This window comes from Mus musculus, chromosome 1 (assembly GCF_000001635.26).
Source record: "Mus musculus strain C57BL/6J chromosome 1, GRCm38.p6 C57BL/6J".
Taxonomy (NCBI): domain Eukaryota; kingdom Metazoa; phylum Chordata; class Mammalia; order Rodentia; family Muridae; genus Mus; species Mus musculus.
In genome coordinates, this window is record NC_000067.6 from 177101882 (window position 1) to 177127183 (window position 25302).

A 25302-nucleotide genomic window follows, 5' to 3' on the forward strand; every position below is an offset into this window, starting at 1 on the left:
TATGTCAGAATTTTCAAATACGCAACCCCTTAGACTAGTTTTAAATATCATATATTACATAAAAATTATTTTAAAACTTTGTAATAATGAAAAATATTATTTACAATTCCTATAAAATTATATACTAATCTAGAGCACTGAGGGGAAAAAGGTTATGTTTGTCTTCTTCATTGGCTCATGAGCAGCAATTAAAAGAAAAGGTATTTATAGACTTCTCACTTTCTAGGTAGCTTTCGTTAAGGTTGAAAGCACAGGTCAGAAATCACAGAGCCATTTTTCCTTTTTTTTTTTAAAGTCCTTTTATTTACAAGTTTGAATTACACCAGCCAAGTGATCTTTGTAGTCATGTACGTAAATTATTTTTCACAAAGGAGAACCAAGTAACAAGGTCCTGATTTTCTTACACTGTCTCCCTTAAGGAAGTTTTGTAGTTTAGATGAAGTTTTTCTTTTTTGCTTGCTTTTTTCTTTTATTTTATTGGATATTTTCTTTATTTACATTTCAAATGTTATCCCCTTTCCCAGTTCCCCCTTCAGAAACCCCCTACCCCATCTCCCTCCCCCCTGTTTCTATGAGGGTGCTCCCCCACCCACCCAACCATCCACTCCTGCCTCCCTGCCTTGGCATTCCCCTATACTGGGTCATGGAGCCTTCACAGGAAAAAGGGCCTCCTCCTCCCATTATGCCCAATAAGGCCATCCTCTGCTACATATGCAGCTGGAGCCATGGTTCGCTCCATGTGTACTGTTTGGTTGGTGGTTTAGTCCCTGGGAGCTCTGAGGGGTCTAGTTCGTTGATATTGTTGTTCTTCCTATGGGGTTGCAAAGATTTCCAAGTTTCCAAAATGCTGTTACCAACAAGGTAAAATGTTATTTAATAAAGTACATCAGTTACCACTCCTTCCTAAGTCCCACAAACATCCTGGACCAAAGTGCTGGTCAATTACTCTGTTGTAAGCAACAGGCACTTTAGGTTCACAAAGTTATACATACAATATGAAAGTTGGCTGATGTCTCTCTCAAACATGGCTTTCAGCATATAAGAGTTTACTTGGGAGAACAAGTCATCATTATTATCTACCTTTCTTTTATGATGGGTTGTAGACGCATCCATCTCTTCTTCTCCTATATTATCAATCTGTGAGGTTGGGCTACAATTCATCCTCTCCTCCTCTTGCCTCTGCAATCGGTCGGCTACGGCTTGGATAGCTTCCGTCCACTCTTCTCTATAAAAATGAGTTCAATTTCTCATTAACAGAAGACAACAAGTTACTTTAAACCTGTCAAAAAATTTGGGATGAATGCAAATAATGTCTACTGCATAGCCACAGTCTCTTCCAACATCCCTAAAGATAATCTAAAATCCTAGTGTCAGAAGTAGCATTTACACGGGAACTGTATTATTTTATGCTCACTTAATAATGCACATAATGTGTTTGTCTACACACTCAAATAAACACACCCACATAATTTAATTGAAGCTGTTTTGGGGTAACAATAACCCTCCCCCCAAAAAAACCCCATAGACTATCAACAAAAACCTTGAATGCCAGACATGGAAAAGCTCCTTTGAACTATTGGTAGGAGAGTCCAAGAGACATCCCAACAACAGCGGAAGGTAAAACCATAGTGAAGACACCACACACTTAAGACATAGTGTTTGGGGTAATCGATCACATTCTGCCATGAAAGCCCACCCCCTGAGAACTACCTCCCACAGAACTAGAAGGAGCTACGTGAGCTGCCAAGCAAGAAAGCAATGGTCCTATCTAGCTGTAATGCCTACGGTCCACAATAACAACCAGAAGAATATATTCTGAAAGGTGTAATAGTAGCAGTGTAGTGGTTACCAACAGACAACCAATTGACATAAGTTTCATTCATTAGGAGTTAAGTTTGTGCCTGGTATTGTAAACTCAACAAACTACTTGTGGCTGGTGAGGTCCTGAACCTTACAAGAGAATCTACTACTGTTACTTTCCTAAACCAGTATAACTTCTACTGCATTCTAAACAGTCATCCTTAAAAATAACAGGTAAGTGTGCTCTCACGTCTCCCTTATCAAAAACACTTCCATTTGCAACAGATAAAGACTATTAATGAAAGCCACAATCAGTCAAAATCCAGAAAACGAATCAGTGTGTGCCCAACCCCAATTAATACATTTTCAACACAACCCTTCTACATAGGCTCAGGGGGAATCATGGAAAAAGGAGGTGGATGACTATAGGAGCCAGAGGATCAGGACATTTACTGCTATATACTATCTTCTAAAGAAAAGAGGGTACACAAAATAGAGGTGAGTATGGAAGAGGGAGATTAGATCTGAGAGGAGTTATGTAGATGAATAAAAAGCAAAAGATTAAAATATATATACTAAATTCTCATAAATATAATTAAACTATTATCTTAAAATATTAATGATATCAGCAACTTACAGATTGGGAATAAAAAGCAAAAGATTAAAATATATATACTAAATTCTCATAAATATAATTAAACTATTATCTTAAAAATATTAATGATATCAGCAACCTACAGATTGGGAAAAAACTTCACTAACCCCCCATACATTAGGGGCTGATATACAAAATATATAAAGAACGCAAGAAACTAACCACCAAAAAAACCAAACAACCCAATCAAAAAATGGGGTATAGAACTAAACCAAGAATTCACAACAGAGGAATCTCGAATGGCTGAGAAGCATCTAAAGAAATGTTCAAAGTCCTTAGTGATCAGAAAAATACAAAACAAAACAACCCTGAGATTCCACCTTACATCAATCAGAAAGGCTAAGATCAAAACCTCAGGAGACAACACATGTTGGAGAGGATGTGAAGAAAGAGGAGCACTCCTGTCTGAAAGAACTGCAGGGATGGAAATAGAGAGGAGCCTGAGGAAAAGAAGGTTCAGCGACAGGCCCACAGTGGGATCCAGCTCCAGCTCAAAGGGAGCTCTGGAGGCCTGACACTGTTACTGAGGCCATGTAGTACTCACTAACAGGGACCTATCATAACTTCTGTCAGGAAGACCCAACAAACAGCCCAAAGAGTCAGATGTAGCTATTTGCACCCAACCAATGGACAGAAGCTGCTGACCCCTGTGGTTGAATTTGGGAAAAGCAGTCTCATTAACGTGGACCCCTGAGATCTCTCAGACATTGGGCCAGGCAGCATACACCAGCTGACATGAAGCCCCCAACACATATCCAGCAGAGGACTGTTGGTTCTGGGTTCAATCAAAAAAGATGCTCCTAACCCTCAAGAATCTGGAGGCACCAGAGAGTGGAAAGGTATGGTGGCATAGGGGCTGCGGGATTGCTGGAACATCCTTGTGGAGATGGGCTGGGGAGGAGATATGGGATGTGGAACAGTTGGAGGGTGGACCGGGAGGGGAATGAAATCTGGAGTGTTAAATAAATAAATAAATAAATAAAATTTTATAAAAAGAAAATATGGAAAAATAAAAATTCAGTTAAAAGCTATTGAAACCACAATTAAATTTTATTTGCACACATCCTACCTATGGATAAAATTATTTCCCTAAAATTTGATGCCTCCTTTTTTTAAGGAAGTATTTTTAATAACTTTACCTACTGAGCCATCTCAATGATGCCTCAAACTAAAAATAAATTTAATTGTACTTTTATTCTTGGAACATATTCTTGTTTTGTGGCACTTACTTGGTTTCAGCATGTTAAGTACATTAGTCCATTACCCCCAATTATTATTTTACTCAATGTTTTCTCATATCATTTTTTTTCTATTATGTTACCTTTTGCTCTGTCTGTTGCTCCCTTGAGAAAAAAAGCTTTATTTTTTTCATTCACTTTTGATATTTAACAATCTTACTGGCATAGAAATTTTTTTTGTACTTTTCCCACTTGCAAGTTATAGAACTTCTGATATTGGGTTTTGTATCTTTAGATATTTAGAAAAATTTCAGAAACCATTAATTTAAATTTTTCCCTCATTCTCTCAAAGTCCTTAAGAGTTCAATGGCTAGCTAGAAATACACCCTGACAAAATGAAGCTCTGTATCTTTATGCACCCTTCCCCCACAAAGGATGTAAAAGAAGTTAGTTCCTAATTTGTGATAAGGAACCACTACAACTCAATAACCAAAAAACATACAACCAAGCAATCCAATTAAAAATGAACAAAAGATTGTTCTCAGCATTTCCATACTCAGGCAAATGAAAGTCACAGACCACAGTGAGGCAACACCTCACTCCTAGCTACTAAAGACATTAGAAAATAAATGATGTTCATGCATCAATGGAAGGAGAGGTACTTGGTCCTATGAAGGCTCTATAGATGCCCCAGTGTAGGGGAATCGAGGGCGGGGATGTGGGAGTGCGGGGGTAGAGGAACACCTTCATAGAAGCAAGGGGAGGGAGGATGTGATAGGGTGCCTGTAGGAGGGAGAGAAACCAGGAAAGGGGATAATATTTGAAATGTAAATAAAGAAAATATCCAATTAAAAAAGAAAACAGATGATGGCAGGTGTTAATGATACTACCAGTAGTAGGTGCTGTGAAAAGGAGTATGGCAGATCTTTCAAAAATTTTAAAACTACCCCACGATCCAGCCATCCCATTTCTGGGCATGTACCCAAAAGAATTAAATTAACCATTCAAAAAGGCAATAACTTGACCATGTCTATTGTAGTACTATTCACACAGTCTAGAGGTAGAAATAACAGAAGTATTTATCAACTGATGAATGAATAAAGAATATGTAACATATACACACAGTAGAATCTTTCTCACTCTTAAAAAAGAAAAGAACTCTGTCATTTAGGACAACATGAAAGGAACTAGAGATCATTATGCTAAGAAAGCTAGGCACAGAAAGAACCATACTATCTCATGCATATGGGGAATATAAGTGTTGATCTTCTAAGTTTGAAGAAGACAGTGATGGCCAAAGGCTACAGAGACTGTAAGAGGGGAGAAATGGATAGTTAAAGACTGATTAGTGAATATGAGTACAATTGGATGGGAGCAAAAAATTACATTGTGCTACTGTACAGTCAGGAGACCACAGATAGCAACATACTATGCAATTGTAATAATTACCTTAAATAAAAGTTTGAGGAGATAAATATAATTTATACATATATTAAAATATGACATGGTATCCACTAATATGTGTATTTTATGTTTTCAACTATAAGTTAACATAAATTTAATTTTAAAAACAAATGCAGTAAAATATCTAAACACATTTTTTTTTAAAAAAGGTAATACAGGAAACTGCTTCAAGTTAAAAATTTAATAAAGTTTTTCTAATTAAAACCAGTATTACTATTAAGAACAATAGAAAATATAAAGTCAAAAAACAAAATAAAAATCTAAAATCCTACACACACACGTGCACACACATGAGCACATACAGGCATGCACACACACATGCATGCATAAGCACACGCACACCCAGGCATACACATGAACAAGCACATATGCATGCACACCCACACATTCATAATTTAATGATTGTGAAGGAAAAACAAGTTAGTACGATCTGAGACATTAGACTCACCACTTTTTAAAAATGTCCCAATCTTAAATTATCCATTCAAATAAAGTAGCACACATAGGAAGAATCCATCTAGTTTATCACACAAAAAAATTTCAGAGCGGGGCCAGAACATTAGAGAGGATTTGAATTGAGACACCTCTAAGTCCTTACTGACACTAGATGGGAGCTCTATGAAGTCTCCAGAAACACATACTCTAACAGTAAACTCAATGGGTTAATTTCCATTTTCTTAAAAAAAATAAAAAAATTAAAAAAAAAATAAATGAGAGAAAATTGATTCTTCAGATGAGTAGACAGTTAGGGAAGGAAAGTCAAAGGCCTTTAGAGGCTCAAGAGCTGGCGTAGATGTCGTCTACCACACATCTCAGATTCATCTCAGCCCTCAGGAGTCAAAGCAGAAGGACGGACACAAGAGTGACATAGTAAGTGTCAGGCCAACCTGGACTGCAGAGCGAGATACTGTCTAAGCCCTTCTACCTCGTATCAAAAAGATATGGCTTATATCCAACTTTGGGAGTAAAAATGGGCAAACTCAATCAAGCTTCAGTAAATGTTAAAAATCCATTTATAATAACATTCTTCAAAGAAATCCAACGACAGGGAGCGCTGCATTAATCTATCACCTAATAAACACCTTGTCATCACATCCTGGACTGTGAACTCAAGATTTTAAAACAAAACAAAACAAAACAAGATATTGATCTTTGCTGTCAAGAAGTTTACAAAAAGCAAACAAAAGTAATAGAAATGATACACTTATTTCAAAAGCTGGGGGGAAGGGGCTGGAGGGATTGCTCAGTGGTAAGGGCAGGGCCTGCTCTTCCAGAGAACCCAGGTTTGATTCCTAGAACTCCTAGGGGATCTAACAACCTTCTGTCTCTAAATCAAGTTCCAGGAGATCTGAAATTTTCTTCAGATTTCTATGGGAAGTATACAACACGGTACATGGATATAACATGCTGGCAAAACATACATATACATAAAATGAAAAAAAAAAAGGAATAAAGCTATATAAATGTGTAGCCAGAGGATCTACCTAGCCTATCAAAATCAGGGTAAGTACTGGGGGAACTTGCTGTTTGACACTGAGACCTCAAAGACACAAGAGCTATTATGACCACAGCTCTAGGTTGAGGTCTCCGTTGTGAATGAAGAACTCAGTGTGCCGAAAGCCTAGGGTAGATGAATGAGAGTTAGGCATGAGAAAGGTGTACACACTAGCCTGTATACACTTCAAAACAAAGAATACTGCAAGTATAGAAAATAAAATATTATTAATGCCACACTGTTATTTTTTTCTATATTCCTAAAATACATCACAATTTATTGATCAAAAGTATTATTAAAATAATATTTTAGGATTAAAAAGGCGAGGGCTAGGTCTGCAGCTCAGTGATAGAGCACTCGCCTAGCATGTAAAAAGCCCTAGAGAGTATTTCAAAATAAAACAAAAACTTTTGTGTTTGTTCATTTTATTCGGATTTTAAAGGATTATTTTGCTTTCATTAAAGTCTTAGAGAAGCATGATAGAATAAGTTATTCATTTAGAAAAGAAGGCTATTAATATTCTACTAAGTTGTTGATTATGATAAAATATAATAACATCTGTAGGAAAATAATAGACCTAACTCATTACCAGGCCATCAGATAAAAGAATATTAAGATAGAAGTAGAAAGTGGCAAAATAGGTACAAAAACAGCCTATCAAGACTGGAAATATAGCCTCATGGATGTCACAGAGCTGATCAGTATCATAATGTTGTTCATGAGTCACAGAAGATTGATTAGTTACACTAATCAATCCTATTATTTACTAATATTCTAAAGTTTAGACAAAAATCTCAGAACCCTTCCCATTTGGTATCTGAAACTAACATGCATACAGGCAGTTTACTGGAAACATTTTACTACCACATTCTATCCTGAATTTCACACATAAGCACAATATAGCTTGTATATAAAATGTGTTCAATTAAAAAAATATTTGTGTACCGTTTTCTCAGAAGAACTTTATTTTAAAGTAGTCCAAGGGTGATTTATCATTTTCCAGCCCTAGTTAAACATGCAAGACAACAGAAACAGAACAATAAAGTGTAACACATTGCAAATATATTTATATCTAATTACAAATAATGAATCCAGATACAAATACATCTTTACACTATTGTTTTAACATAATAAGAATGAACAAGTCTCTTACCTTTCCTCTGGTGTATCTACATGAAATGTTCTCTCTATAACAGTGGTCCACTGAAGACATCTGATAATAAATGTATTTGGCTTTGGTCGTTCTGTTTTCATTAACTGACATTCTATAAATAAAATTAAGTATCTCTTTAAATACACAAGTACTTAAACTATTAAATAAATAGTTGACAACTACACAGTATTATTCTAAACAAAATACATAGCAACTTAATAGCTTTCCACAAATATGTGTTCAAGGTTATTCACAACCTGACCTCAGTATTTCTTTGGAGCCCATCTTCAGTCTGACTGGTTCAACCTGCTAAACCAGACTCTTCAGTTTTCCCCAAACAAGCCTTGTTCCTTCCTGTATCTTTAACTTTTGCTTCTCTACTTTTACTATCAGAAACACCTATTTATTTTAACCCTTTATATTTTAAAGCACCAACTGTCATAGCAATACCAATCCTTTAAAGTCTAAATCAAATCATAATCATTCCATAAATGTTTTGTTTACTTTTGAGCACAGACTTGTTTTTTCCATGTCTATAGTTTCACTTATTTATTAGTATGCCCCTTCTTGTTCACCAGACATTGTTTTATAGTATCAAACATCTTTAAAGGGTAGCTTTTATCACTGTGAGATCTTCTCAAGCAACAAACTGTTTGTAATTCTTAAGTAAACACAGTCACTAGAATCAGTCAGCCAGGACCTGATTAGATTCTGTTAGGGAATATCTATGAAGATGTCAAAGCACATGTCTAATTTTGATGGTATGAATTAGAGTTCAATGTCTCTCTCACAAGGGAAAGGAATCAGAAGCCACTTGTAAACAGTAATAAGCTAAGTAAGACATGGGTGCCCTTAGTAAGATCCTGTAACCCTCCCTCACAAGTGAAAATTCAATTATGGGCTTGATAAGACAGTGATTTCTTCAGGTGATGGGTCAGAGGGAGAGAGAAGTGCCATTGTATTGCTCTGTATGACTAGAAGGGCAGTAACAAAGAACCATCATGAAAGAGAATAAATTGTTAAAAGATCGGCAAAACAAAGCATAAAACCAAAAAGTTGAGTTCCTCTAGGGAGACAACACACAGGAAGCAAACATAGACCAGGGAGTCTTAATTTGACTGGCCTTAACCCCAGGGTAAGGCCTAAAGCTGTTGTACTGAGCAGTGAATGTCAACACTGGCAATTAGAAGGGCAGATGCAGCAAGGGCTCTAATCAAATGAGGAAGTGCTGGCCAGATCTCCTAAACTGAGAATCACCCTAGAGAGCCTAAGAGCTCCAGGCTGCAGGTCAGCAGGCAGAGAGAACTCACAAGCCACCTATCTAGAAAGTACAAAAGCAGGCATTCTGCCTGTACACAGGCCAGTATTAGAGCAGATTTCAAGTTATAACACATTTATAAATCATTCACTAGCTAGATAATTAGCCACCCCTGAAGCATACAAACCAGGAAGCAGGTAGTATCTCCATAAAAGGATTACCTGCCTAGCCCCACAGACTGCACTTAAGTACGGTATGCAGAGGTCCTAGTGCGTGAACAAGGATGGATGCTAGTGAAGTGAAGATAGTTCTAGCAGACATCAGATACTTTTCCAGTATCAGCAACAGCATCAACAAGAGAAAAAGACAAAAGTCTTCAAGTTCAACAAACCCTCCCAATATATGCACCTGGCTCACTACACAGAGAGGAGCTCCATCCAATACTTCACCTTTTCTTTTAATCTTTGTATACTACTTTTCATTTTTACTAAACTTTTAATAATACTTCTAGTGGATTTTATATCATGTTATTTGTCATTCCTTTTTATATGTTAATCTAATTTTTATGTATTCATTGGTGGTCACTCTTTTTTTCCTTCTTTTCTTTTGCTTTCTCAGGATTCTTCCACTTCCCATTTAATACTGTTTTAATGCATTAGATTAACAAACACATTTTTAATTTCTTCTTTATTTCCTATCGTTCATTTAAATAATCTTGTTTATGAAAATGTCATCACTCGTTACTCTTTCCTTTTTTTTTTTCAACTTTAATCTCTCCTCATTTCTATCCCTTCATAACATTCTTTTCAATCCCCTGTGAATTTATTTAATCTTGCTTTTCCTGTTTCTGCCCATCCTGTTCCTGATTGGTTTGATGAGCATAGTCCCCATATGTTCACTTCTTAGAATGCTTGGTCCTCAGTTGGGAAGACTTAGAAGGTATGGCCTTGTTGGAAGAGGTGTGCTAGAGCTGGGCTTTTGGTTTCAAAAGCTTGCATCATTTCCAGTATCTGCCTCTTTTTTTTGGGGGGGGGGGGCGGCTCCTTGCCCCCCAAAAAGGTAACAGAAAGCCATACCAAGAGACAAGCAAATTATAAGAAATATGAAAAATCTTAAGGTATCAAGATTCCTCAACACAATTAGAAACACACCAACTACCAAACTATATTAAAATATAAAAATATAACATGAAATTTTTAAAAGATTATCAGTAAAAATAAAAACATGAAAGAGGATTAAAAACAAGCAGACAAATCCAACTTTGAAACCAGAAAGTAAAGTCAGCAACATAGGAAGAAAAATAAAAATAAAAACAAAAAGAACAGGAAAATGGAGGGAAATAATCAACAATACTGGTTTTAAAAACATTCAGGAAGGAAGGAAGGAAGGAAGGAAGGAAGGAAGGAAGGAAGGAAGGAAAAAAGGAAGAAAGAAAGAAAGAAAGAAAGAAAGAAAGAAAGAAAGAAAGAAAGAAAGAGCAGAAAGCACTATCAATAATAGACCTAACCAAGCCAAAGACAGAGTAAGACAAATTAGATATAAGCAGCTAAGTCAACAAAGAACTACAACTAAAGTCAATAAGGAAAGGTAAACAAACGGAAACACCACAGCTTCACAGAATCCTGAGAAGTAAGCAAGGGGCAAATCTATTAACTCAGAACAAGAAAGCTCTGAGATAAACATTTAAGAAATTAAAAATGTTTTTCGTAAGTCTATAGAGACAGATATCCAAATACGAGTAATGTTTAAAACCCCAGACAGACATGGGTATCTATCTCTTCAGAACACAATAAAGTCAAAATGAGAAAAAAAAAATCCCAATTCAAGAAAAAAATATTAAAATCTTTATGGGAAAAAACCTCCAACTCACAAACATGTTAGAATTTAGAATAATATCAGATCTCTTATTAGTATCCTTAAAAGTTAAGAACCATGGAATGTTGCTATATTCAGCAAAGATAGCTGTGAAGATTGACGAAGAGACATTTAAAGACAAACACCTGAGAGCAGTTCATGGCCACTAAGCCAGCAGAAACTACTGGAGGTTTTCACATGAATATGGAACACAGAAAGACCATCTCAATCATAAGAGCATGGAAAAAGCAAAGTTCACAACAGAAAAGAACTCATCATCATGTTCAGTGCAGTAAACCAACACATCCCATTATTAACAAGGGAGAGAAAAGGTCAAGGAACAGTCCAACTAATCAGAAAAACAACTGACAAAATTATCACAATGAATAAATATCTCTTAATATTAATTTAAAATATAAATAATCTCAACTCATCAATAAAGAGACACAGTTTGGTAGACAGGATTGAAAAACTAAATCTAGCTATCTGTTGTTTCCAAGAAATACATCTTACTGGTAAAAGGACCCAAAGACTGAGTCAAAAGGTAAAAGACAATCTACCAAGCAAACAGAAAAAAAAAACCAAGCTGCCATAGCTATTCTGATAGCTGGATGAAGTATACTTCATGGTAAAAATAGACAAAAAAGATAAAGAGAAAGCCACTATACATTAAATAAGAATAATTTATCAAGAAGATAAAATAATTATAAATATGAACATATAAAATGTTAGGCCTCCTAATTTCATGAAATACTGACCAACATAAAAGGTCACATAGGTCCTGAAATACTAATAAATATATGGAGATGTCCAATCTATAGACAAGTCATCCTACCTAAAACAAATTTAACCTAAATGAAAGCAGCACTCCCAGAGCTCTGTAAAATAACAATCTTATGCCATAAAATACTAACTTTTCAGATTATTTTTGTGGCCAGCACTGTGGATGCATGGTATATATGACACATGCATTAGACTGTGCCTCTGTGATCTGGGCAGCACAGAAATGGTCACTGGGTGTCCTCCTTAGCACTGTCCATCGTACTCTCCCAAGACAGGGAGCGTCCACTTTCAAATCTCTGTTAAACTGGCTCTTACATTAAGCAGTTACACTACATTAGTGAAGCTCTCCAGAGTAACCAACTACAAGCTGAATTTCAAACACTCTGCTTACTGGACACCATTCTGACCCACAGATGATTGAGTTTGTTCGAAATTCTAATTTTTCTGCAAACTTGAAAGCCAATTAACATGTATATGTACATATTTCCAAAGGGAATTACAATAAATCATCTGTTCAGTTTTTATTTAAAGGTTTAAAATTGTATTTCAACCTTTTTAATCTTTAAATACTACTTTTATCCTTTTAAAAATATTCTACTAAGGCTTGGCATGGTGGCACATATCTTTACCTCTATTACTCAAGAACCAGTGGTAGTTGGGGCTCTATGAGTTTGAGGCTAGCTTGGTCTACATAAGGAGTTGCAGGATACCCAGGGCTATATATTGACACCACCTCTCTCCACTAAATAAATAAAGAAATGATGTCTAATTACAATCCCATTCTAAAAGTACTTGTTGTAATATACTGAAGATAGGTAAAGTCTGTGGCCAATAGATATCAATTCCAGAACAACCATTAAATGACCATTGTGCCAAATGTTGCAGTCTGGTTTCTAAAATGTTTCCACCTTAAAGCAAAAACATAAACAGTATAATTACCCTCCATTTTGTAAATGAGCACATCTATAAGGCTCAAACTATCTAAAAATTTGTTCAAAATGCACAGCTTGCGTGAAACTGTTTGAACACATACCTCAATAGTATCTGAATCCAAATTCTAAGATCTTCTGAAAAAAAAAAAAGTGCTAGAAAATTTGTCTATGAAAACTGAGTAATATGTGAAAACAAGACTAGATCTAGTCCATTTTGTTGCCCCTCCTACTCCTTCTCTGAGCTTGGTTGCTCTCCATCTATGATACCTTTTCATTACAAAGAAAAGAACTTTTGCCTGCTAACCTTACTGCAGAAAAGAGAGGTTGGATATCTGCTCCTGGCTCTAGCCCTGCACAGGTAAGAATAGAGAAGGAACATTCTCTTGCAGAATCTTGGTTGATGGTACTGATTGTTTCTCAGGTTAGGTCCAGCCAAGGAGAAAGACTCAGCCTCTCTGGATTCTTCTCAGGGCTGGAATTCATGCTATACATTAACAATTACATTACATAATAAACATGTTTACTTATGATGAATAACGTTGCATAATAAACATGTTTATTTACTAATGATGAATAACTGATTCCCAAAATGGCCTACACCCAGAACCACATTTCTAGTTACTGTTCCTGAGCCAAAAACATTACACAAAAGCAACATACATTTTTCCATGCAAAGAAATAGAAAATAAAATAAATTCTCATTCTTTATTGCTTAACAAAGTTAATAATTAGGAGCCTATGATCAGGATACTAATATAATTTTTCTATTCTTGTAGATGTTCTTCACTTTTATGATCTGTATTTCAAAATCTGACATTTTAGAATACTACTTTGGTACCGACACTATTTGAAGCTTTAAATCATAAACCTCTCCAAATATTTTTTAATGTATATGGTTGCCATGGAAATCACTATTTACTCAAAGCATATTTTGAGAGGCAGCATTTTCACCACTAACATTTTTTCACCATATCCTACCTTTCATGAAATAAATACATGTATTAGGTGTTCCACAGTAACCTTTTTCTGCACACATGAAATTGCTAATAAAAATGAACTGTATTTACTGTGAAATAATAATTCAAACACAAAAGTAAAGTGCAACCCTTTACTGAAAGAATTTTAATATAGTTACAAGCATTTAATAGATACAAAATAAGGAATTGGGAACAATAACTCTGTATTTATTCATTTTAATATACTAGCTCTGGACTTTAAAATGTGGTAATATATATAACAAGTAATCTACAATGAGTTTAAGTGTATAGTTTGATGATATAACAAAATGCAACTTAGTACCTTCAGTACTTTTTCTGTTTAATATCTTTTTTTCCTCCTTACAATAAGGTCTCATGTACCCCAGGCTGGCCTCAAACAGTTTTTAGCTGAAAATGACCTTGAACTTCTGATCATCTTGAGTGTTGAGAATATAGCCCTGTACCATCATACTCAGTTTTATAAGGTTTTGGGGCTGAACCTCAGGCTTTGTGAATTCTAGGATAGAAGTCTACCAAATAAACTACTTTTAAAATTTATAGAAGAATCTATTCAGCTCTGTCAGTCTATGACAATTTTGTTTATTCCTTTGTCAAAATAAAATTATCTATAACAATAAAATTATTGATGGTGAAATGACATAAAATTTTGTAAAGTAACAAAAACATAGACTGATTTATAATGTAAACGATAAATCTGCAAATAATATAGACTATAATGAAGTTCAAAATGACTTAAATATTGCTTTAAATGTATTATATGCATATTTTAAGTTATAAGAATAGCCTATAGAAAGAGAATCTATCAGTATGCATTTGGAAGCAGTAACTGTTGCTAGTTCGATGATTCAATTACCATGAACTATTTTGGCATGTTTCAAAAGCACTGCCATTTTAAAACATACAAAATATCTAAAAATGCAACTATGGTAATAGATTCTGAGTGCATGGGTTGGGGTGAGAGAAAAAGACAATGACAAATTGGTCCAAAAGGACACTGAGACTTCATAGTTGGAAGACTATTGTGCTGACAATTAGTAACAGAGGAAGCAGAGCACAAAACAAATGAATGAAAAAGGCTGAACTTGCAGTGAAAGGCCTTATTATAGTGCAGAAACATTGTTATAATAAAGGGGCAATGTACTCTCCTCTATGGAACTTCCAAACAGCACCCCAATCTCTTTTCTCTTCCCCTGCATTGCATTTTCCCATTAGCATCTGCTTGATTATGTATTATTTCCAACCCAAAACAATTGCTCTATATTATTTCTAAATCCTGAGGTTGAAAGGCCCCTCCTTTCACTCTGGCCTTAGGCCTCATTTAACATTACTAGAAATATAACAAATTCTTTCAAATCAAGACAGATATGGGATTGGGGGACACTAAGGCAGTGATTTAGCACTAATAGTTCAGGAGAAGCAACAAACATGTGAAACTCAAATACAATTTGCCAAAATGTTGAACTATATAATTTATCAAGAATATCCAGGTGATATTTCCTCTAAAACTTATTGTCTGTGCTGTGGCTTCCATTATAATTTGAAGATCAATGCTGAAAGCTGTACAAACTAGTAACTTTTCTTCACCATTACTCTTTCCTCAGGTAGAAGTGGTCCCCAACTCTGAGATGTATCTTTATATACTAGATGAGAATGCTAAGAATTGATCAATAACACTGACAAACTAGTTAAGAAGATTGTAAGCACTTCTTTCCTGAATTCCCCACTGGAAAAAGCTGTCACCCTGAAGCCCTAAGCAGTAGACAAGCTGAAGTAAGGAGGAAGACTAGAACAAGCACTGGACTTAAAGCCTCTGCTTTATTCTGCATGTGTCAAAATTCTGATGCAGGACAGTTATATCATTTGCTCAAATTAAGCTATATATATATATATATAAAATCAATAGACCTGATTGTTATATTGGCATTTACCTTATATATCCTAAACAGGCTCACCATACTCAAAATATACTTTGAGAACATGTATGTGTGAATGTACCATGTATCAGATCTGCAAGATCATATTTTTCTGTGTGTATTGACTACTCTTTACCTGAGGAATCTTAACTCAATATATAATCAAGATGATTTCAAGCTAAGCATTAGACCACAGTTACTTGCTTTGAAACTCTAAGAACATTTTAATCTCTATAGATCTGCTTTATTATTATCTCCTAGGGGGAGAATAATATTTAAGTCATGTTTCTTATGGTAAATATAATTATAAAAAGTAAAACAATTGATACATAGTAGGTTTTTAAATGTCAGCTCTTTCCTTACTCCCATCAATCTCCCAGTTCCCTATTATTAAATTTTAAAATGGGATTAAAGCACCAATTACAATGGGCATCTAATCAAGACTCTAATTATCATTTTTAAAACCATACACAGTCCTCTACTATCTAGAAACTAAAATTTTAAGTTGCAAAGTAATTTACAGAAAAGAAATGGTCAAAGACTAAATCATGTAAAAGTATATATGTTCAACCAAACATTTTCTATAAATTTTATCAGATCATAACTGATTAGAGATGGAAAGCAACAAGCAGAATCGGTTTTGCATTCAAATATGAAAGGGCATCACAGAAGACAAGACAAGGATTAGTAGTAAGATAAGAAAATAGAACCAGGACCCTTAGCTATACATCAAAGTTGACTTGGTATCTGGTGGTTTATATATCAGTTTAGATGATGAACAACGCCCATCCTCTCTCTACCCATGTTACAGCACCACCCTACAGAAAAAGATTTGCTTTGTTTTATTAATGAAACATTTCAAGAGATACATATCTGTTCCAAGCTAAAAACTACACCTGAAAAATAGTGCTTACTCTAAAAGCACTACCTTTATGGTGGGATTTGAAATGCAACATTTATCTGTGTCAATAAAATTATTTTATAAGTTAATAAATGACACAATAAATAGCAATGACATTACAGAAACAAACAAATAAACAAACAAAATCCACAAGATAAACTAATGGAATTCCTAGGGCCTAATACTGACTTTGGGAAAACAAATATCTGGGATGACTGAAGCAGTCCTTTAACTATTTTCAAGGGGCACGTTTCTTTCTTTCAGGTATTCCTCTGTGAGGGCTAATTTTATGTCTACTTGACACAGTCTAGAGTAACCTGAGAAGAGGGAAACCCAATTGAGAAAATGCCCCCATAAGGCTGGTCTGTAGGCAAGCCTATAAGGCATTTTCTTAATTAATGGTTGATGTGGGAGGGCCCAGCTTTTTGTGAGTAGTGCCACTCCTGGGATCTTAGTCCTGGGTTCTAGAAGAAAGCAAGCTGAACAAGCCATGAGGAGCAAGCCAATAGGCAGCATTCCTCCATAGCCTCTGCATCAGCTCCTGTGTTGATTCCAGCCCTGATTGAGCTCCTGCCTCACTGCTTTTGACCTGTAACTGTGAGTGAAATGATGCCTTTCCTCCCCAAGTTGCTTTTGGTCATTATGCTTCAACACAGAAACTGTACTAAGATACACTTTTCTCCAATAGTTTTCCAATAGATTACAGGAAATGACATACCATTGAGCTCTGATTCATTCCTGAGAATTTCATACCTATTTATTCAAAAGGGAAGATATTCAGCCCGAGTTTCTGATAATTTTTTAGTTGCAGAGACGAAGTTTGGAGCTGAGACGAAGGGGTGGACCGTCTAGAGACTGCCATATCCGGGAATCCATCCCATAATCAGCCTCCAAACGCTGACACCATTGCATACACTAGCGGGATTTTGCTGAAAGGACCCTGATATAGCTGTCTCTTATGAGACTACGCTGGGGCCTGGCAAACACAGAAGTGGATGCTCACAGTCAGCTATTGGATGGATCACAGGGCCCCCAATGGAGGAGGTAGAGAAAGTACCCAAGGAGCTGAGGGGAACTGCAACCCTATGGGTGGAACAACAATATGAACTAACCAGTGCCCCCCGCGCTCGTGTCTCTAGCTGCATATGTATCATAGGATGGCCTGGTCAGCCATCAGTGGAAAGAGAGGCCCATTGGTCGTGCAGACTTTATATGCCTCAGTGCAGGGGACCGCCAGAGCCGAGAAGTGGGAGTGGGTGGGGGGAAGGGTGTGGGGGACTTTTGGGATAGCACTGGAGATGTGAATGAAGAAAGTACCAAAAAAAAAAAAAAAAAGAATAGTATTTTTGCCTAGAATCCAGCCTGTCTTTTAAAATATTACTATTTCTCTAAAGAATCTGAATCTCCAGAGAGGATTTTCTCGATACTCTAGTTTCTAATGAATCTCCCCTTTCCTAAAATTTGTATTTTAATTGTAAAACTTACTCCAGAATTTAATCATGAAACATGTCAAGTACCAATTCCAAGTGTCACAAAGTATTTTTGCTACTATATTACAAATTCTTCAGATCCACTGACTATTATCTGTGGAATGATAAAATGAAAATAATTTGTTGTTTGTATTGCTACTCATATAGTTAATTTCTGGCTCTAACAACTACCAAGAAACATATCACACAATTTTCTGAGCCTTTTCAAAATAGGAAACAAAATATTTAACTCACAGCATTCCTGTAACAAGTGAATGAGATAACAGTATCTGAAAGGGTATGGCACATACTAACAACTTTTTAAAGATTGGTTTCTTCCATTTTTAATTCTTTGGGTACTAGGTACAATGTTGAGAATATAATACTCTCAATAAAAACTTTCTAAATATTCACTAGAGCTTAAGGATTATGGCTAATCTTGATTTTTCAACTTGTCTACATTTGAAATCAAGTAAACTGAGCAGCTGGGCACACATAGGAGGGATTTTTCTTAACTGGACCATTTAAGGTGGAAAGATCTACCCTAAACCTGGGCCACAACTTTTAGTGACACCCACAGAAAAGGCCATGGAAAAAAGAAGCTTTTTTTTGGGGGGGGGGGCCTGCTTGCCGTCACTTTCACTAGGAAGTTCATCTTTCTTGTTGCTGAGACACTCCTTCTCTGGTTCAAGATTTCAATGTAGACTGAAGACCTTGCAATTCTCTAGGATTTCTCTGGGACTCCTGCAACAGATTGGGAACCTGAGACATCCAGTCTCATGTACTGAACAACTACCAGATTTTTGGCTATCCATTGTGAGTCAGCTATTGTTCTAATGACTACCTGGATTAAAGCCTGAAAGCTACTCTAATATTTATTTATATGTGTGTATACACACACACACACACATATTTTTTTCAATCTCTCGGTTCTGTTTCTATAAAGACTAACTACACATGATAAACTTAACTTCATATATAAGTCAATTATGTTATCACACATGATAGGCACTTTCAAAGAGTATATATACCAGGTTGCTATCTAGGAACACAAGAAGAGAAAACAAGGAAAAAGTTAAGTTAAACTGGGGGTAGTCACCAGAAAGTCCCAGAAGCCAGGGAAGCAAGAGGCCTCAGAACCTAACAGGGATGACATTAGCTGAAATACCCAACAAAGGGGAGAGAGAACCTGTAGAGACCATATCCAAAGGTTAGGCACAGCCCCTGGATGAGGGATGGGTCTACCCACCCATCTCAAAAATATTAACTCAGAATTATTCCTGTGTAAAAAAAATACAGGGACAAAGAGTGGAGCAGAGACTGAAAGAAAGGTCATCCAGAGATTGCCCCTCCTGGGGATCCATGCCATGTGCAGACACAAAACCCAGACACTATTGCTGATGCCAAGAAATGCTTGAGAACAAGAGCCTGATATAGTTTTCTCCTGAGAGGCTCTGCCAGGGCCTTACCAATAAAGATGCAGATTCTTGCAGCCAACCATCAAACTGAGCACAGGGACCACAATGGAGAAATTAGAAGGACTGAAGGATTGAATGATGTTTGCAGCCCCATAGGAAGAACAACAATAACCAACCAGACAGCCCGAGAGCTCACAGGAACTAAAGCACCAACCAAATAGTACACATGGAGGGACCCATGGCTTCAGCCCCATAAGTAGCAAAGGATGGCCTTGTCTGGCATCAACTGAATGGGAGGCCCTTGGTCCTGTGAAGGTTCGATGCCCCAGCATATGGGAATGCTAGGGCAGTGAGGCAAGAGGGGCACCCTCATAGAAGCAGGGGGTAGGGGGAATAGGATAGGAGGTTTGTGGAGGGGAAACCGGGAAGGGGAATAACATTTAAAATGTAAATAAATAAAATAACCAATAATTTTTTTAAAAAGTACTTGAAAGTAATTCAGAACAATTATAGACAGACCATCTATTATAGACAGGCAATAGATGGTCGTACTTGATCGACCTAGCTCAGTGGTAGAGAAGAGCAGGTATACAGGAAACTACTTCTGCTAGGGTTTGCTTCCATTCTGGTATGTTTGATCATAAGCTCCTGGAGCTTATCAATCCTGGCCTGCTTTCTCTTAAAACTCTTACCACATTGTCTCCCCTTTTTAAGAAGTGGTGATTTAAAACACAACTTACTTTTGTATCTCCCCAATGGATAGTAAGCAAGAGTTTCTTCAGAAAGACACTGGAAGATTATAAAAAGAAAAGGGGAACTTCTGACTATACAGGGCAACAGTTAAAACATGCACAGTCCTTATCCAACAGAGACTTGCTTCTTCAAAAGCCATTTGACTAAATTTACACTGTCATTTTCTGTTTTATTTTCAAATAGGCATCTACTACTTATAGTGAGATAAACCTATTATTAGACTTAATTTCCCATCTATCTAAAATTTTCCTCAGAACTACAAGTAAAAATGCATCCAATCTTCAAAAGATTAAGTATATAAAGTATTCTAGGAAGTTACTCAGAGCAAAAACACTTATAAATGTGCATAGTACTGAACTTAACAGAATGTAGCAATTTACATAAAACATCACGGAGAGTTAGGTGTAGCTCGTCATCAAGGTTTCCATCTCTAACACTACCAAAACAAAAATATAGAATATTAAGCCATACAAAGAAATACTGAAAAGATATGAGGTGTACATATACGAACATAGATATAATTTTTAAATTTTGTACAAATGTTTATGGATAAGTAAAAAAAAATAATTCCGCTTCCCCATATTAAAAATGATAGATCAACTCTAAGATTTCTTTGTCTGAGAAAAGGAATGGTATTTGGACAACTTGGTTTTGACATATATATGCATTTATTCCAAGTATTTCAGAGAAAAGAATTTCTGAACATAAGAAACCAATTAGGAGACTGTTAACATAATCCAGGAAGAATTAATGAAGACCTGAGCTAGCTGGTATCAGGAAGAGCTGACTGATAGCTTGTTTGTTTGAAGATATACACCTACCACCACAGAATATAACCAGATAACTATTACATACTGCTTCTTGTACAAGTTCCATGGCATTTACTTTCTATAAAAATTCTTCCAGAGGAAAAAAGACAGCACTTTCAACAAATGGCACTGGTTCAACCAGAGGTTAGCATGTAGAAGAATACAAATTGATCCATTCTTATCTCTTTGTACAAAGCTCAAGTCCAAGTGGATCAAGGACCTCCACATAAAAAACCAGATACAGTGAAACTAATAAGAGAGAGTGGGGAAGAGCCTCATATGGAGGAATTTTCCTGAACAGAAGACCAATGGCTTATGCTCTAAGATAACAATAGACAAATGGGATCTCATAAAATTGCAAAGCTTCTATAAGGCAAAGGACACTGTCAATAGGACAAAACGGCAACCAACAGAGTGGGCAAAGATCTTTATCAATCCAATAAAGGGCTAATATCCAATATATACAAAGAACTCAAGAAGACTCCAGAGAATCAAATAACCCTGTTAAAAATGGGGTATAGAGCTAAACAAAAAATTCTCAACTGAAGAATATCAAATGGTCAAGAAGTACCTAAAGAAATATTCAACATCCTTAGTCATCAGGGAAATGCAAATCAAAACAACCTTGAGATTCTACTTCACACCAGTCAGAATGGCTAATATCAAAAACTCAGGAGACAGCAGATGCTGGTGAGGATGTGTAAAAAGAGGAACACTCCTCCATTGTTGGTGGGATTTGAAGCTGGTATAACCACTCTGAAAATCAGTCTGGTGATTCCTCAGAAAATTGGATATAGCACTACCTGAAGACCCAGGTACTTCTGGGCACATACTCAAAAGATGCTCCAACATATAACAAGGACACATGCTCTACTGTATTCATAGCAGCCTTAATTATAATAGCCAGAAGCTGGAAAGAATCAGATGTCCTTTAATAGAGGGATGGATATAGAAAATGTGGTACATTTACACAAAGGACTACTCAGCTATTAAAAACAATGAATTCATGAAATTTTTAGGCAAATGGATGGAACTAAAAAAATATCATCCGAACCCAATCACAAAAGAACACACATGGTATGCACTCATTGATAAGTGGATATTAGCCTAAAAGCTTAGAATACACAAGATAAAATTCACAGACCACATGAAGCTCAAGAAAGAAGACCAAAATACTCACAGGAGCAAATATGGGGATAAAGTAAAGAGCAGAGGCTGAAGGAATGGCCATCCAGAGACTGCCCCACCTGGGGATCCAATCCCATATACAGTGGCCAAACATGGACATTACTGTGAATGCTAATAAGTGCATGCTGACAGGAGCCTGATATAGTTGTCTCCTGAGAGGCTCTGCCAGAGCCTGACAAATAGAGAGGTGGATGCTTGGAACCAACTATTGGACTGAGCATGGGGTCCCCAATGGAGGAGTTAGAGAAATGACTGAAGGAGCTGAAGGGGTTTACAACCCCATAGAAAGAACAACAATATCAACCAACCAGACCCCCTAGAGCTCCCAGGGACCTAAACCACCAACCAAAGATTACACATGGATGGACCCTTGGCTCCAGCCACATATGTAGCAGAGGATGGCATTGTCGGGTATCAATGGGAGAAGAAGCCCTTGGTCCTGTGAAGGTTCAATGCTCCAGTGTAGGGGAATGCCAGGGCAGGGAGGGAGGAATGGGTGGGAGGGAGAACACCCTCATAGAAGCAGGAGGATAGAGATGGGATAGAAGGTTTTCAAAGGGGAAGCCAGGAAAGGGGATAACATTTGAAATGTAAATAAAGAAACTATCTAATAAAATATTCATTTTGGCCACTAAACCCATTTTTCTCTTCATCTACTATGTATCCAATGATACTATACAGTGTCTATGTCAAATTCCTATATAAAAAAACTATGATATAATCCTCTAGGTACCATGTTAGATACTAAATGATCAACAGACTTTTAAAATTTAATTATTCTGAATTTTCATAATTCATATCTATCTAGACAGTTAATGACCCTTCTAGATATATAAGATAAATGCTAAATCTAAATTTCTCTCTCCATATGTTTTGATTTAACCCATGAACTTATTTGTCTCCAAATCTGAAATCTGACTCTAACTTCAGCCATAAAGATCATTTGGGTGGTTTTAAGAACCATAATTTTCTATTTTCAATGTGAGTAAAAAATAGGTTAGATAGGAAACATTCATTTAAAAGAGGGGCAGCTAGGAGTGTAGAAATCCTATCATTTATAAAAGAGAATAAAGAAAAGTTTTGGAAAAGAGACAATTTCAGGATAGACCAATATTTGCAGCACATAAGGCAGACTTGTAGGAGGAGTTTCTTGAGACAGGTGCTGGCATACCCTGCTTCTCACCATACAGAATAAGTAGGGACCTTGCAAACACAGGATGAACCTAAAGACATCTGGGCAGTTATTCACTCTTCCATAGAAGAATTTTTCCCTCTTTGAAGTTTAATAATCTAAGAATTCAGTAAAAAGATATAAAATATCAGAGACCATGGCTAATGGACAGAAAAACTACTTTACTCAAAGTACCATGTGACAGTATGTGTTTGTAGTGGTATTTTTCAACTCAATGTGCATGTATTTCTCAACAATGTCTTCTCAATCTATGACTAACAGAAATGAGTCATGGTAACTTTTAATTTTTAGTTATGGTTATACCATCCTTAAAAATAATTCCTAAATTACATTTCTATTTCACTGCTTTTTGAAGATAACTTCATTCAGAGTCCATATTTGATCTGATAAACACAAATTAGAATAAAGGTCAAATGTTGTTATCCACATCCCTTAGTACTTTATAAATTTCCATTCTACATGCAATGGCTACTCAACAATGTAAGTAATGATTTTTATATTCTAAATCAATGAAAATTGAAGATGAAAACGGTATGCTTGCATAGATTTTAAATATTCTCCAAAGACACATTTTAAATGTTTGGCATTTAGTCTGGAGCTCTTGGGAGATGGTAGAAACTTCATGAGATGTGACCTGTGTCTTTTGGTTATTGGTACCATATCCCTGAAGATTGTTATAAGAACCTGGTCCTTTCTCCTTTTGTTCCCTGGTCATGAGAAAAAACATTTTACTGTGCTACTTTTTCACCATAAACCAGTACCTCACTATGAGCTCAAAGCAAAAAGATTAACCTCTAATGCAGGAAACCCCTCAAACTAGGAGCAAAAATAAATCTTTCTGCCTTCAGTGGCTTCTTTTATGCATGTTTTCACAACAGGACAAGTATATAATGCACTGACTAACATAAGATCCTAGTATGATGGGAGGGAAAAGAATAACATTTAAATGACAGCAGAGTACTGCAAGATTTTTTTTTTATATAAAAGAATCATTCTTTTTAATTATGTGTATGGAGGGTATGTTCCAGTGAATGCAAGTACTCATGGATGCCAGATGTGTCACTCTCCCTGAGTTGGAGTTATAAGCAGGAATGAGTCACCTGACATAGGTGCTTGGAGTTGAACTCAGGTCAGTATGTATGCAGTCTTAAATACTGAGCCATCTCTTCAGCCTTGAATCACATAGTTTTAATCCTGGTATTTAAATACCATTATCTAGGAAGATAACCTTAAACAAATCACCGACTCCAAAGGCTTCATTTTCTTATCTAAAAAGGAGAAATTTACATAGTATGCGTTCAGATATTCAAGAATAATTATTAAAGTCATAACATGTAGACTCTATAAGATTAAACTATTTTACCTTGAATAACTCAGACGAATAAGTAAGACATATTATTCATGAACCAGATAACCAAGAAACAAGGTGATAAACATACACACATATGCACCAAACCCCAGTTTGAGGAAAGCAGAAGAATAGTTTTAAATGAATCAATGAGGAAAAGAAATTTTAAAATTAATTAGACAAAAGAAAATTACACAGGCAAATAGAAGATGAGGACCTGCCAACCAGAAGCCAAGACAAAGAGCAGAAGAGCAGCAAAGTTTTCACGGAGTTATAAACAGCTCAGCACTGCCGAAGCAGAACTGCAGAGCCGAAGAGACATGGAGCAGGAGCTGAAAGGAGCGGCCAGATTGAAGAGATCCTAGTATGAAACATTAAGGAAGCTGGATGCCATCCAGTAGGCAATGAAGATCCAAGGCAGAGTTTTCCTGGGGAGAATGGCATAGTTAAGATGTAATTTTAGAAAGATCCTTCTGACAGACAAGTGAAAGAACATGAGTGGCACAGACGAGACGCAGAAATCTAGTTAAGAGTATGCATCAAAGACTAAGAGAGTGAGTCATTCCAGGAAAATAGTTCGAGGCATACATAATAGGTTCGAACATAAGAATAAAATCAGCAGAACTAGGAATGGATTGAGAGTGTGGTAAAGATGTAAAGGAAAGCAAAAGAGAGGGAACAGACCAAGATTTCTACTCAAGCAGAGACAGAACTCAAACACTGAACAAAGGAAAATAGGCA

General features: G+C 36.3%; 1 protein-coding gene across 6 annotated transcripts in view; it reads right to left on the bottom strand.

Moving 5' to 3' along the window:
- The window catches only part of Akt3 (thymoma viral proto-oncogene 3), a 241706-nt gene that overhangs the window by 81806 nt on the left and 134598 nt on the right, over nucleotides 1-25302 (bottom strand). For all 6 annotated transcript variants that reach the window (XM_006496818.4, XM_030253917.1, XM_030253910.1 and 3 more), the window contains 2 exons: nucleotides 7746-7857; nucleotides 1081-1225 (listed from right to left, as the gene is read on the bottom strand). In XM_006496818.4, the coding sequence (XP_006496881.1) occupies nucleotides 1081-1225; nucleotides 7746-7857 (257 nt within the window). The remainder of the gene's footprint in view (nucleotides 1-1080; nucleotides 1226-7745; nucleotides 7858-25302) is intronic.